Source organism: Panulirus ornatus, chromosome 3 (assembly GCF_036320965.1).
Source record: "Panulirus ornatus isolate Po-2019 chromosome 3, ASM3632096v1, whole genome shotgun sequence".
NCBI classification, from domain to species: Eukaryota; Metazoa; Arthropoda; class Malacostraca; order Decapoda; family Palinuridae; genus Panulirus; species Panulirus ornatus.
This window is the reverse complement of record NC_092226.1, coordinates 36,059,137-36,075,801: the sequence shown is the minus strand read 5'-3', so window position 1 is coordinate 36,075,801 and position 16,665 is coordinate 36,059,137. Positions and strand designations below refer to the sequence as shown.

Here is a 16,665-nt window from a genome sequence, read left to right as displayed (position 1 = left end):
TTTCCCGCGTCAGCAAGGTACATTAAGAACAGAGGACTGGACCTTTGGGGGAATATCCTCACCTGGCCCCCTTCTCTGTTCTTTCTTTTGGAAAATTAAAAAAAAACTGAGAGGGGAGGATTTCCAGCCCCCCGCTCCCTTCTCTTTTAGTCGCCTTCTACGACACGCAGGGAATACGTGGGAAGTATTCTTTCTCCCCTATATATATATATATATATATATATATATATATATATATATATATATATATATATATTTTTTTTTTTTTTTTGCCGCTGTCTCCCGCGTTTGCGAGGTAGCGCAAGGAAACAGACGAAACAAATGGCCCAACCCACCCCCATACACATGCCTTGATTCAATCCACTGACAGCACGTCAACCCCGGTATACCACATCGCTCCAATTCACTCTATTCTTTGCCCGCCTTTCACCCTCCTGCATGTTCAGGCCCCGATCACACAAAATCTTTTTCACTCCATCTTTCCACCTCCAATTTGGTCTCCCTCTTCTCGTTCCCTCCCCCTCCGACACATATATCCTCTTGGTCAATCTTTCCTCACTCATTCTCTCCATGTGACCAAACCATTTCAAAACACCCTCTTCTGCTCTCTCAACCACGCTCTTTTTATTTCCACACATCTCTCTTACCCTTACGTTACTTACTTGATCAAACCACCTCACACCACACATTGTCCTCAAACATCTCATTTCCAGCACATCCATCCTCCTGCGCACAACTCTATCCATAGTCCACGCCTCGCAACCATACAACATTGTTGGAACCACTATTCCTTCAAACATACCCATTTTTGCTTTCTGAGATAATGTTCTCGACTTCCACACATTCTTCAAGGCTCCCAGAATTTTCGCCCCCTCTCCCACCCTATGATCCACTTCCGCTTCCATGGTTCCATCCGCTGCCAGATCCACTCCCAGATATCTAAAACACTTCACTTCCTCCAGTTTTTCTCCATTCAAACTCACCTCCCAATTGAATTGACCCTCAACCCTACTGTACCTAATAACCTTGCTCTTATTCACATTTACTCTTAACTTTCTTCTTTCATACACTTTACCAAACTCAGTCACCAGCTTCTGCAGTTTCTCACATGAATCAGCCACCAGCGCTGTATCATCAGCGAACAACAACTGACTCACTTCCCAAGCTCTCTCATCCCCAACAGACTTCATACTTGCTCCTCTTTCCAAAACTCTTGCATTCACCTCCCTAACAACCCCATCCATAAACAAATTAAATTAAACAACCATGGAGACATCACACACCCCTGCCGCAAACCTACATTCACTGAGAACCAATCACTTTCCTCTCTTCCTACACGTACACATGCCTTACATCCTCGATAAAAACTTTTCACTGCTTCTAGCAACTTGCCTCCCACACCATATATTCTTAATACCTTCCACAGAGCATCTCTATCAACTCTATCATATGCCTTCTCCAGATCCATAAATGCTACATACAAATCCATTTGCTTTTCTAAGTATTTCCCACATACATTCTTCAAAGCAAACACCTGATCCACACATCCTCTACCACTTCTGAAACCACACTGCTCTTCCCCAATCTGATGCTCTGTACATGCCTTCACCCTCTCAATCAATACCCTCCCATATAATTTGCCAGGAATACTCAACAAACTTATACCTCTGTAATTTGAGCACTCACTCTTATCCCCTTTGCCTTTGTACAGTGGCACCATGCATGCATTCCGCCAATCCTCAGGCACCTCACCATGAGTCATACATACATTAAATAACCTTACCAACCAGTCAACAATACAGTCACCCCCTTTTTTAATAAATTCCACTGCAATACCATCCAAACCTGCTGCCTTGCCGGCTTTCATCTTCCGCAAAGCTTTTACTACCTCTTCTCTGTTTACCAACTCATTTTCCCTAACCCTCGCACTTTGCACACCACCTCGACCAAAACACCCTATATCTGCCACTCTATCATCAAACACATTCAACAAACCTTCAAAATACTCACTCCATCTCCTTCTCACATCACCACTACTTGTTATCACCTCCCCATTTGCGCCCTTCACTGAAGTTCCCATTTGCTCCCTTGTCTTACGCACTTTATTTACCTCCTTCCAGAACATCTTTTTATTCTCCCTAAAATTTAATGATACTCTCTCACCCCAACTCTCATTTGCCCTTTTTTTCACCTCTTGCACCTTTCTCGACCTCCTGTCTCTTTCTTTTATACGTCTCCCACTCAATTTCATTTTTTCCCTGCAAAAATCGTCCAAATGCCTCTCTCTTCTCTTTCACTAATGCTCTTACTTGTTCATCCCACCACTCACTACCCTTTCTAATCAACCCACCTCCCACTCTTCTCATGCCACAAGCATCTTTTGCGCAATCCATCACGTATTCCCTAAATACATCCCATTCCTCCCCCACTCCCCTTACTTCCATTGTTCTCACCTTTTTCCATTCTGTACTCAGTCTCTCCTGGTACTTCCTCACACAAGTCTCCTTCCCAAGCTCACTTACTCTCACCACCCTCTTCACCCCAACATTCACTCTTCTTTTCTGAAAACCCATACAAATCTTCACCTTAGCCTCCACAAGATAATGATCAGACATCCCTCCAGTTGCACCTCTCAGCACATTAACATCCAAAAGTCTCTCTTTTGCGCGCCTGTCAATTAACACGTAATCCAATAACGCTCTCTGGCCATCTCTCCTACTTACATAAGTATACTTATGTATATCTCGCTTTTTAAACCAGGTATTCCCAATCATCAGTCCTTTTTCAGCACATAAATCTACAAGCTCTTCACCATTTCCATTTACAACACTGAACACCCCATGTATACCAATTATTCCCTCAACTGCCACATTACTCACCTTTGCATTCAAATCACCCAACACTATAACCCGGTCTCGTGCATCAAAACCACTAACACACTCATATAGCTGCTCCCAAAACACTTGCCTCTCATGATCTTTCTTCTCATGCCCAGGTGCATATGCACCAATAATCACCCATCTCTCTCCATCAACTTTCAGTTTTACCCATATTAATCGAGAATTTACTTTCTTACATTCTATCACATACTTCCACAACTCCTGTTTCAGGAGTACTGCTACTCCTTCCCTTGCTCTTGTCCTCTCACTAACCCCTGACTTTACTCCCAAGACATTCCCAAACCACTCTTCCCCTTTACCCTTGAGCTTCGTTTCACTCAGAGCCAAAACATCCAGGTTCCTTTCCTCAAACATACTACCTATCTCTCCTTTTTTTCACATCTTGGTTACATCCACACACATTTATATATATATTTATTAAAAAAGGGGGTGACTGTATTACTGACTGGTTGGTAAGGTTATTTAATGTACCTAATGTCCCTAATGTAAGGTTATTTAATGTACCTAATAACCTTGCTCTTATTCACATTTACTCGTAACTTTCTTCTTTCACACACTTTACCAAACTCAGTCACCAGCTTCTGCAGTTTCTCACATGAATCAGCCACCAGTGCTGTGTCATCAGCGAACAACAACTGACTCACTTCCCAAGCTCTCTCATCCCCAACAGACTTCATACTTGCCCATCTTTCCAAAACTCTTGTATTCACCTCCCTAACAACCCCATCCATAAACAACCATGGAGAATTCACACACCCCTGCCGCAAACCTACATTCACTGAGAACCAGTCACTTTCCTTTCTTCCTACACATACACATGCCTTACATCCTCGATAAAAACTTTTCACTGCTTCTAACAACTTGCTTCCCACACCATATATTCTTAATACCTTCCACAGAGCATCTCTATCAACTCTATCATATGCCATCACCAGATCCATAAATGCTACATACAAATCCATTTCCTTTTCTAAGTATTTCTCACATACATTCTTCAAAGCAAACACCTGATCCACACATCCTCTACCACTTCTGAAACCACACTGCTCTTCCCCAATCTGATGCTTTGTACATGCCTTTACCCTCCCAATCAATACCATCTCATATAATTTACCAGGAATACTCAACAAACTCATACCTCTGTAATTTGAGCACTCACTCTTATCCCCTTTGCCTTTGTACATGGCACTATGGAAGCATTCTGCCAATCCTCAGGCACCTCACCATGAATCATACATACATTAAATAACCTTACCAACCAGTCAACAGTACAGTCACCCCCTTTTTTAATGAATTCCATTGCAATACCATCCAAACCTGCTGCCTTGCCGGCTTTCATCATCCGCAAAGCTTTTACTACCTCTTCTCTGTTTACCAAATCATTCTCCCTAACCCTCTCACTTTGCACACCACCTCAACCAAAACACCCTTTATCTGCCACTCTATCATCAAACACATTCAACAAACCTTCAAAATACTCACTCCATCTCCTTCTCACATCACCACTTGTTATCACCTCCCCATTAGCCCCCTTCACTGAAGTTCCCTTGTCTTACGCACTTTATTTACCTCCTTCCAGAACATCTTTTTATTCTCCCTAGAATTTAATGATGCTCTCTCACCCCAACTCTCATTTGCCTTCTTTTTCACCTCTTGCACCTTTCTCTTGACCTCCTGTCTCTTTCTTTTTATACATCTCCCACTCATTTGCATTTTTTCCTTGCAAAAATCGTCCAAATGCCTCTCTCTTCTCTTTCACTAATCATCTTACTTCTTCATCCCACCACTCACTACCCTTTCTAATCAACCCACCTCCCACGCTTCTCATGCCACAAGCATCTTTTGCGCAAGCCATCACAGCTTCCCTAAATACATCCCATTCCTCCCCCACTCCCCTTACTTCCATTGTTCTCACCTTTTTCCATTCTGTATTCAGTCTCTCCTGGTACTTCCTCACACAAGTCTCCTTCCCAAGCTCACTTACTCTCACCACCCTCTTCACCCCAACATTCTCTCTTCTTTTCTGAAAACCCATACAAATCTTCACCTTCGCCTCTACAAGATAATGATCAGACATCCCTCCAGTTGCACCTCTCAGCACATTAACATCCAAAAGTCTCTCTTTCGCGCGCCTGTCAATTAACATGTAATCCAATAACACTCTCTGGCCATCTCTCCTACTTACATACATATACTTATGTATATCTCTCTTTTTAAACCAGGTATTCCCAATCATCAGTCCTTTTTTAGCACATAAATCTACAAGCTCTTCACCATTTCCATTTACAACACTGAACACCCCATGTATACCAATTATTCCCTCAACTGCCACATTACTCACCTTTGCATTCAAATCACCCATCACTATAACCCGGTCTTGTGCATCAAAACCACTAACACACTCATTCAGCTGCTCCCAAAACAATTGCCTCTCATGATCTTTCTTCTCATGCCCAGGTGCATATGCACCAATAATCACCCATCTCTCTCCATCCACTTTCAGTTTTACCCATATCAATCTCAAAGGGGTGGCCACAGCAAAAGTATCTCCATAACTGGTGAATTTCATTGCCCTTTCTTACCCTTTGGTGCCTCACCTTTAGCAGGCCACTTGCAGAGGGCATCTCCAGTGTAATGTTTCCAGAGGCTCCTGCCTGATGTTACTACCAACTGCTTCTACCTGATGTGTCTAATGTCCCAGCCTACTACTTTTACCTAATGTTTCTGCCTTGTGTTCCTACCTACTACTTCCTCATGCTTCTGCCTAATGTTCATACCTACTACAACTATCTATTACTCCTACCATATTGCCAAATGGCAGGACCAGACATTGTGTTCACTGGTGGAAAATCTATAGAGTTATGAAGAATGAGTTGTGTTAGGTAAGTGTTGCCAAGTGTTAAAGGAGTGAACATATGTTTGGAGAGAAAGCCAGTAGTCCATGTGTGAGTGAGGCAAAAAGAACACAGCTGCATGGGTCAGAGGAGAAAAACTAGACACCCACCTTCCTGATAGCCATGCAGATAGTACCAGGAATATATCATTCTGATCAGTGGCTGCCTACCAACTACCACTGCTTCCTGAGTGGGGTGCATCCTTGAAACTGCAGGGGCCCTACAAAATGGATTCAGGAGTTGCAGCATCATTCTAGTGATAACCAGTATCATTACTTCAGATAAACTTTGTTGTTATCACAAATATATTACAGGAATGTAATCTTTTAGATGCAGTTTTGCTTTACTGTATTATATTACATAATGTCTAGTTTCTGATTATAGAGAATGATGTATGTAAAGTTTTCAGGCATAATATAATGATAGTTCTGTCTGCTAGGTATAGATCACTCGCCATCCTGTTCCATACTTTAGCTAATTTTTTTAACCATCAGGTACTGTAATCATAAGAAAAATCTAAAGTTGCCTGACTCAGAGAAACTTTTATTAATATGTCTTGTTTTTTTTTACGAAACCTCCTTATTCCCCATTTAACGTATGCTGTAAACAGTGCTCTTTTGATGTAATATGAAACATACTTTATTGTGTTACCTTTTTTATTCTATTTTTACCTTCCTAGTCATCAAAATTGCAGACTAGACGGTGATTACAATGGTACACAGTTTTTCAGTCATGATTATGTGGTACTATGTCGAATACAGTGATGTTAGTTGACCATTATTTTCAGTATGTTAGCAGTCCTCTATATATGAATTATTTAGTAATAGAGCATCATTAAAAGTTGAAATTCACTTCAGAATTATCAAATTTCTTTTTAACTAACTTGAGGACTCGTAATGTGATAACAGTATCAGGTTAACTGGGTCCTTGGCAATGTAAGATCTGACTTGGATTTGGATAATCAAGATTAAGTGTGAGCTAACTGATGACACCATTATCAAGTTTGATAGAGAAATGTTTTGATGACTTAAAATATTTCATCTTTATTTTGTTTTTTCTTAGTGATACCTGAAGAGCAGCCTAGCATTGAGGGTGATGTAGATGGTCACTACAGAGATGGAGATATGGTCAATCTCAACTGTACAGCAGCACCATCTATTCCTGCTGCCATTCTTGTTTGGTACATCAACGACAAAGAGGTTAGTAGTGGGGTTCTTTTTCTCCATTGGATTCTTGTGAGAGGTCAGGTTATGACTCAAAGTGCCCATCATGCCAGTTTAGGACATCAGTCATGCTTAGTGAAAAAGTTCAGTTGAAGAATCTGCCAATCACTGGCTTAGATCACTGTCAATATCATTTTAACCTCCACAGCATGTTTTTTTATGAATAGTGTACCCAGTCTTCCTCATCAGTCACGAGTGTTGCCATTTTCCAAACCTAACAAGCTAAGTATAGTGGCCTTCACAATTAGATGATGAACATTAACTCTGCATTTGACTTTCATTGTAAGCAAAGCAGTGCCAACTTGACAATAGTTGGCAACATGTTACCATTATCCAGATTAGAGCTAAAACATTTAGATAGTTGTCTCTGAAAGTAAGAGCCATGCAGATGCCTTACCCTTCTCATTGATCCTCTACTCTTGGCTATGTATTATGTAGATTTTGATAAGACTTTATTAAAGTTGCAAAGTGGCCTTATGGTGAGCCAGGAGATTCCACTGAGCCTCGACCTCTCCTAATTCTTCTTTTGATACTAAGATGAATGTTATCCAGCATTTGATTGTAAGACTAGCACCGAGTTTGAATGAGTGCATTAGTCTCTTACTAAGTTATGTCTGGCACCTAGGTCCACTTGGAGAGAGCATATGTTGGTGAACAACAGCAGTCAGAATCTCAGCAGTCAGTTGAGAGATGCCAGGAAGAATTCACCTGGCTGAGAGACGAGTCTGAGAAATTTAGCAGATACTTTGTGATCTGATAGGTATTATTTCTAACAGTCCGTGTACAGTGGTATGAAAACACATTTTAATGTGTTGACACCTGTTGACTGCAAAGGTGCCATATGCATGCAGTATGGTACACCTTAGGCAGCTGGCTAGGAGTGTGCTGTATTTGGTTTAGGGTTTTCATATCCTTTTTTTTTCTTTATTTATCTGGTCGGTACCATCAAAATGTTGAAGACAGAACATCACTTGTAAACTGCCCAGCCAGCAGAGGGAAATTTGCACCCAAACATCAAGATATTTAGACTCAAGGTATGCATTTTCTCAAATTGCAGTTGACCAAAGATCACAAACGTCACATGTATACAAAGTACATGGTTGCTTATTCTCGGATATATGGTTCAGTTGTGTGTTTGGATAGTGTGTTTTTTTCCTCCTGATTTATGGACTTTTTCTTACTTGACTGATTGGCACCTGTATGAGATTTCATCATCATCATCTTTTTCTTCTATTTCTTTTTCTTTAGCCATTGGAGTTTAAGATTTTATTTTTCCAGTTTATTTATGGGTTAGGGGAGAAGCAATTCTACCTCCATATTCTTGCTTGTCATAGAACATGACTAAATGTGATGGAAGTGTGGAAATGGAACACCCACTTCTTGCATTCCAAGTTCTAAAAGATGAAACAGAAGAAAGAGCCAAGTGGGGAGTGCTTGGGTGTGTGAATGTGTGTTGATGTAACCAAGGTGAGAAGAAAGGAGAGATAGGTTGAATGTTTAGGGAAAGGAACATGGATGATCTGACTATGAGTAAAAGAAGGCTCAAGGGCAGGTGAGATGAATGGCTTGGAAATAGCTAAGAAGTAAAGTCGGGTTGGTGTGAGGGCAAAAGCTGACAAAGTGGTGGCACTACTGCTGAAAGAGTTGTGGAAATGTGTGAAAGTGTAAGGAAGTAAGTTCCAGACTGTGTGTAGAGATGAAAGTGGAATAAAATAGATGAGTCATTATTAGTGCTTGTGCACTTGGCCATGAGAAGATAAATCATGACAGGTGAGTGTTTTGGGAGCAGCTGACTGAGTATGTCTGCAGTGTTGGTGCAAGAGATTGGGTATTAATGATTGTTTTGAATGCAAAGGTGAGTAATGTGGTAGTTGAGGGTATAATTGGGGGCATGGGTATTCAGAAATGTGAATGGAAATGAAGAGAATATAGAGTTGTGTGCTGCAAAAGGATTGGTGATTGGGAATACCCTGATTTAAAAAGATGGACATACACAATTATATGCACAATCACCACTGGAAAGAGAAAATAAGAAACCGAGTACTTTCGTTTATGACATCCTCAGACAGAGTGAGGGAGACACAAGTGTTGAAGTCCCTAAAAGCACAGAGGTAGCAGTGAGGCAGGACTTCATTGATCCCTGTGGAGAGCAGATGAGCTCTAATTATGTGACCTGACATCTGACCTTCCTCTCCTTATATGATGTGTGGACAGGGTTATTCTGGTGTATACTTCTTATGTGTGTGAGTTGGAAATATGGTCAATGGGCATTATTGGGTTACATACTAATTGATAGTTATGCAAAAGAGAATTGTATGTGAATGTGTTGAGAGGGGCAGCTGATGAAGATATTTATAGGTTTTTGGAAAAGAGAAATGATATGGATAAGAATAGGGTGAGCTTGGAAAAGGGAGTTGAGAGTAAATGTTAATAAAGCAAGGTTATTAGGTTTATCAGGGTAGAGGGACAAGTTAGGTTAGGTGTGAGTAGGAATTAAGAAAATTTTAAAGGAAGTTAGGTAATTTTGGTACCTGGGAGTGAAAATGCTTGCAAATGGAAGCAGACTTGAGCCATTGGGTGGGTGAAGGAGCAAAGGCTCTGAAAGCATTGAAGAATGTGTATATAATAATGTTTAGGAGGGCAAAAATGGGTGTGTTTGAAGGTATAAGTAGTACTCCCAACAATGTTTTATGGATAAGAGGCATGGGCTATAGTTGAGCATGTGTTGGGAAGGCTGCATGTGTTGCAAATGAAATGTTTAAGGACAGTATATAGCATGAGGTGCTTTGATCGAGCAAGTAGTAAAAGGGTTAGAAAGAGTATTGGTATCCATATCAGTATGATATCCTCCCCTATCCCTGGGGATAGGGGAGAAAGAATGCTACCCACACATTCCTCATGTGTTGTAGAAGGCGATTAAAGGGGACGGGAGCGGGGGGTTGGAAACCCTCCCCTCCTTGTATTTTAACTTTCAAAAAGGGGAAACAGAAGAAAGAGTCACGCGGGGAGTGCTCATCTTCCTCGAAGGCTCAGATTGGGGTGTCTAAATGTGTGTGGATGTATCCAAGATGAGAAAAAAGGAGATATATGTAGTATGTTTGAGGAAAGGAACCTGGATGTTTAGGCTCTGAGTGAAACGAAGCTCAAGGGTAAAGGGGAAGAGTGGTTTGGGAATGTCTTGGGAGTAAAATCGGGTTAGTGAGAGAACAAGAGCAAGGGAAGGAGTAGCACTACTCCTGAAACAGGAGTGGTGGAAGTATGTGATAGAGTGTAAGAAAGTAAACTCTAGATTGATATGGGTAAAACTGAAAGTGGATGGAGAGAGATGGGTGATTATTGTTGCATATGCACCTGGGCATGAGAAGAAAGATCATGAGAGGCAAGTGTTTTGAGAGCAGCTGAGTGAGTGTGTTAGTAGTTTTGATGCACGAGCCTGGGTTATAGTAATGGGTGATTTGAATGCAAAGGTGAGTAATGTGGCAGTTGAGGGAATAATTGGTGTACATGGGGTGTTCAGTGTTCTAAATGGAAATGAAGAGCTTGTAGATTTATGTGCTGAAAAAGGACTGGTGATTGGGAATACCTGGTTTAAAAAGCGAGGTATACATAAGTATACGTATGTAAGTAGGAGAGATGGCCAGAGAGTGTTATTGGATTACGTATTAATTGATAGGCGCGTGAAAGAGAGACTTTTGGATGTTAATGTGCTGAGAGGTGCAACTGGAGGGTTATGTGATCATTATCTTGTGGAGGCAAAGGTGAAGATTTGTAGAGGTTTTCAGAAAAGAAGAGAGAATGTTGGGGTGAAAAGAGTGGTGAGAGTGAGCTTGGGAAGGAGACTTGTGTGAGGAAGTACCAGGAGAGACTGAGTACAGAATAGAAAAAGGTGAGAACAAAAGGACATAAGGGGAGTTGGGGAGGAATAGGATGTATTTAGGGAAGCAGTGATGGCTTGCACAAAAGATGCTTGTGGCATGAGAAACGTGGGAGGTGGGCAGATTAGAAAGGGTAGTTAGTGGTGTGATGAAGAAGTTTGATTATTAGTGAAAGAGAAGAGAGAGGCATTTGGACGATTTTTGCAGGGAAATAATGCAAATGAGTGGGAGATGTATGAAGGAAAGAGGCAGGAGGTCAAGAGAAAGGGGCAAGAGGTGAAAAAGAGGGCAAATGAGAGTTGGGGCGAGAGAGTATCATTAGATTTTGGGGAGAATAAAAAGATGTTTTGAAAGGAGGTAAATAAAGTGCATAAGACAATGGAACAAATGGGAACTTCAATGAAGGGGGCTAATGGGGAGGTGATAACAAGTAGTGGTGATGTGAGAAGGAGATGGAGTGAGTATTTTGAAGGTTTGTTGAATGTGTTTGATGATAGAGTGGCAGATACAGGGTGTTTTGGTTGAGGTGGTGTGCAAAGTGAGAGGGTTGGGAAAAATGATTTGGTAAACAGAGAAGAGGTAGTAAAAGCTTTGCGGAAGATGAAATCCGGCAAGGCAGCAGGTTTGGATGGTATTGCAGTGGAATTTATTAAAAAAGGGGGTGACTTTATTGTTGACTGGTTGGTAAGGTTATTTAATGTATGTATGACTCATGGTGAGGTGCCTGAGGCTTGGCGGGATGCTTGCATAGTGCCAATGTACAGAGACAAAGGGGATAAAAGTGAGTGCTCAAATTACAGAGGTATAAGTTTGTTGAGTATTCCTGGGAAGTTATATGGGAGGGTATTGATTGAGAAGGTAAAGGCATGTACAGAGCATCATACTGGGGAAGAGCAGTGTGGTTTCAGAAGTGGTAGAGGATGTGTGGATCAGGTGTTTTGAAGAATGTATGTGAGAAATACTTAGAAAAGCAAATGGATTTGTATGTAGCATTTATGGACCTGGAGAAGGCACATAACAGAGTTGATAGAGATGCTCTGTGGAAGGTATTAAGAATATATGGTGTGGGAGGCAAGTTGTTAGAAGCAGTGAAAAGTTTTTATCGAGGATGTAAGGCATGTGTACATGTAGGAACAGAGGAAAGTGATTGGCTCTCAGTGAATGTAGGTTTGCGGCAGTGTTGCATGATGTCTCCATGGTTGTTAAATTTGTCTATGGATGGGGTTGTTAGGGAGGTGAATGCAAGAGTTTTGGAAAGAGTGGCAAGTATGCAATCTGTTTTGGATGAGAGAGCTTGGGAAGTGAGTCAGTTGTTGTTCGCTGATGATACAGCACTGGTGGCTGATTCGTGTGAGAAACTGCAGAAGCTGGTGACTGAGTTTGGTAAAGTGTGTGAAAGAAGAAAGCTGAGAGTAAATGTGAATAAGAGCAAGGTTATTAGGTACAGTAGGGTTGAGGGACAAGTCAATTGGGAGGTGAGTTTGAATGGAGAGAGACTGGAGGAAGTGAAGTGTTTTAGATATCTGTGAGTGGATTTGGCAGCGGATGGAACCATGGAAGTGGAAGTGAATCATAGGGTGGGGGAGGGGGCGAAAGTTCTAGGAGTGTTGAAGAATGTGTGGAAGTCGAGAACATTATCTCGGAAAGCAAAAATGGGTATGTGTGAAGGAATAGTGGTTCCGACAATGTTATATGGTTGCGAGGCGTGGGCTATGGATAGAGTTGTGCGGAGGAGAGTGGATGTGCTGGAAACGAGATGTTTGAGGATAATATGTGGTGTGAGGTGGTTTGATCGAGTAAGTAATAACAGGGTATGAGAGGTGTGTGATAATAAAAAGAGTGTGGTTGAGAGAGCAGAAGAGGGTGTTTTGAAATGGTTTGGTCACATGGAGAGAATGAGTGAGGAAAGATTGACTAAGAGGATATATGTGTCGGAGGTGGAGGGAACGAGGAGAAGTGGGAGATGAAATTGGAGGTGGAAAGATGGAGTGAAAAGGATTTTGAGTGATCGGGGCCTGAGCATGCAGGAGGGTGAAAGGCGTGCAAGGAATAGAGTGAATTGGAACGATGTGGTATACCGGGGTTGATGTGCTGTCAGTGGATTGAACCAGGGCATGTGAAGCGTCTGGGGTAAACCATGGAAAGTTATGTGGTTCCTGGATGTGGAAAGGGAGCTGTGGTTTCAGTGCATTATTACATGACAGCTAGAGATTGAGTGTGAACGAATGTGGCCTTTGTTGTCTTTTCCTAGTGCTACCTCGCGCATATGGGGGGAGGGGGTCGTTATTTCATGTGTGGCAAGGTGGCATTGGGAATGAATGAATGCAGACTGCATGAATTATGTACATGTGTATATATGTATATGTCTGTATGTGTATATGTATGTATACGTTGAGATGTATAGGTATGTATATGTGCGTGTGTGGACGTGTATGTATATACATGTGTATGTGAGTGGGTTGAGCCATTCTTTGGTCTGTTTCCATGCACTACCTCGCTAATGCGGGAGACAGCGACAAAGCAAAATAAATAAATGAATAAATCATTATGATTGAGAGAGCTAAGAGTTTGTGCTGAAACAGTTTAGAAATATAAAGAAAGTGAGTGAAGAGAGGTCTAAAAGAGTATACATGGATCAGAAGTGGAGGTGATGAGAAGAGGGAGACCATATTGGAGATGGAAGGAAGGAGTGAAAAAGGTTTTGAGTGATTGGGACCCAACATGCAGGAGATTGAAAGGCATGCATGGGATAGAATGAATTGGAATAATTTTTTTAATTTTTATTATACTTTGTTGCTGTCTCCCACATTCGCGAGGTAGTGAAAGGAAACAGACGAAAGAATGACCCAACCCACCTACATACATATGTATAAACATACACATCCACACACCACATATACATACCTATACATCTCAACCTATACATATATACACACGCACAGATATATACATTTATATACATGTACATAATTCATACTGTCTGCCCTTATTCATTCCCGTCGCCACCCCACCACACATGAAATGACAACCCCTGCCCCCACATGTGCACAAGGTAGCGCTAGGAAAAGAAAACAAAGGCCACTTTCGTTCACACTCAGTCTCTAGCTGTCATGTACAATGCACCAAAACCACAGCTCCCTTTCCACATCCAGGCCCCACAAAACTTTCCATGGTTTACCCCAGACACTTCACATGCCCTGGTTCAATCCATTGACAGCACGTCAACCCCGGTATACCACATCATTCCAATTAACTCTGTTCCTTGCATGCCTTTCACTCTCCTGCATGTTCAGGCCCCAATCACTCAAAATCCTTTTCACTCCATCTTTCCACCTCCAATTTGGTCTCCCACTTCTTGTTCCCTCCACCTCCGACACATATTTCCTCTTTGTCAATCTTTCCTCACTCATTCTCTCCATGTGACCAAACCATTTCAAAACACCCTCTTCTGCTCTCTCAACCACACTCTTTTTATTACCACACATCTCTCTTACCCTTTCATTACTTTCTCGATCAAACCACCTCACACCACATATTGTCCTCAAACATCTCACTTCCAGCACATCCACCCTCCTCCGCACAACTCTATCTATAGCCCATGCCTTGCAACCATATAACATTGTTGGAACCACTATTCCTTCAAACATACCCATTTTTGCTTTCCAAGATAACGTTCTCGACTTCCACACATTTTTCAACGCTCCCAGAACTTTCGCCTCCTCCCCATCCTATGATTCACTTCCGCTTCCATGGTTCCATCCGCTGCCAAATCCACTCCCAGATATCTAAAACACTACACTTCCTCCAGTTTTTCTCCATTCAAACTTACCTCCCAATTGGCTTGTCCCTCAACCCTTCTGTACCTAATAACCTTGCTCTTATTCTTATTTACTCTCAGCTTTCTTCTTTCACACACTTTACCAAACTCAGTCACCAGCTTCTGCAGTTTCTCACCGAAATCAGCCACCAGCGCTGTATCATCAGCGAACAACAACTGACTCACCTCCCAAGCTCTCTCATCGACAATATACAATATTTGACATGCTGACAGTGGACTGAACCAGTGCATGTGAAGCAGCAAGGGGAATCATAGGAAAGTCTGTGGAGCTTGGTTATGGATAGGGGGGCAGTGGTTTTGGTGCATTGCATATGACAGCTAGAGGATAGATGTGAGTGTGTGTTTCTGGTGCTTCCTCATGGACACAGGAAATGGTGATCAAGTATTTAAAAAAAAAAAAAGAACAATTGCATTATTTTTCTCATTTTTTATTTTTATTTTTATACGTACGGAATGTGTGCTATGCTCGTAATTTTATGGTAGAAATGGATAAATTGGATATTTTTGACAGTTTGAATTTGCTGGTGTGCATTTCACATGTATCCTGATGCATCATTGTAGGGAGAGCTTGGTGCAACTAGTGGGCAGCATCAGTTACCATGTGGTATTTTTTTGGTCAGTGTGTTGAACTCATGGATATATAGTCAATGATGGTGAAATGATGTATGTAAGTGGTATTTTGCACTTCGTTGAATTACCACTAGGGAAAAGGGATGCAGAGATGGAGCATGGTTTAGAGATTTGGTTGCTGTTGGTAAGCTTGTTCGTAGATGATACTGTGTTGTTTGTGGAGGGTGAAGAGGAGTTGCAGTTTTATAATATGTGTAAGGGGAGGAGACTGAAGGTAGATGCAATTAAAGTAATGGTGTTTGAAAGGAAATTGAATGAAAGTATGGATTTTTTAAATCCATACCGAGTGAAAGAAGAAAGTATACTAAATTGTACTGTGGATATGGGGGGGGAGACTGGAAAAAGTGATGGAATTTTAAGTATCTGGGAGTTGTCTTGGTTAAGTGTGGTGACATGGAAGGAGAGATAAGAGAGAGAGCAGTACATGGTAGAAGAGATCATTGGGTTCCTTAATAGATTAACGAAGGGTAGAGGTGTAATATGGAAGTGAAGAGAGGATTAAGGGACAGCATAGTCCTCCCAACCCTGACCTTTGCAGCCAAAACATGGATTTGGAATGAGGCACAGATATCAAGAATCCAGGCTGTCAAAATGAGCTATTAGAGAAGAACATGTGGTGTGACTAGATGGAATGAAAATGGGAATGAAAGGATGTATAAGAGATGTGGTATGGCAAGGAATGCAAAGGGATGAATTGTGGAGTGGTAGAATGGGTGAAAAGTAATACAATGCGGTGGTTTACAAGGAGAGAGTATGATAGTACCATTAAAGGGGTTGGTATGAGTGGAAGACTACCTGTGACATGGGTAAATAGGGTAGAGGCACACTGGAGGGAGAGAAACAGGAAGAATGCATGGAATGGTGTATGTGAGGGAATGGGCGTCAGAGGTATAGATAGATTGTTAAAGTTCATCTAAAGCCTGTGCTGAAAGATTATGTAGCTGTTGATAAATAGACTCAATGTTTGTTGAGATCAGATAAGTTTCATAAGAAAATAAATGTAGGATTAGGTTAGAGGCCCAAGCGTAGTCTTTAGAGGTATATGAAAGATTTTACAATCAGATAACAGAAATTAATGATTACAGCTCAGTCATAGTGAGAGGTTTTAACATGCCATATCCTAAGTAGGGAGAAATGCTTTCCAGTAGCTGGGCTGTACTTAAAGTTGCACTGATGATACCCTAATATAATTAATTGAAAAAAATCTACTTGAGACAGAAACATTAGTTTTGGTCTTAGCTTCAAATGAAGATCTTGTTAATTGTGTTGAAGATCAGTTTAGTGCAACTGATTGCCTGCAGGTTA

At 41.4% G+C, this 16,665-nt stretch overlaps 1 protein-coding gene across 2 annotated transcripts in view; it reads left to right on the top strand.

The window, feature by feature from the left end:
• Positions 1-16,665, top strand: part of LOC139762188 (cell adhesion molecule 1-like) — a 440,794-nt gene that overhangs the window by 326,493 nt on the left and 97,636 nt on the right. For both annotated transcript variants that reach the window (XM_071686834.1, XM_071686835.1), the window contains exon 6: positions 6,857-6,993. In XM_071686834.1, the coding sequence (XP_071542935.1) occupies positions 6,857-6,993 (137 nt within the window). The remainder of the gene's footprint in view (positions 1-6,856; positions 6,994-16,665) is intronic.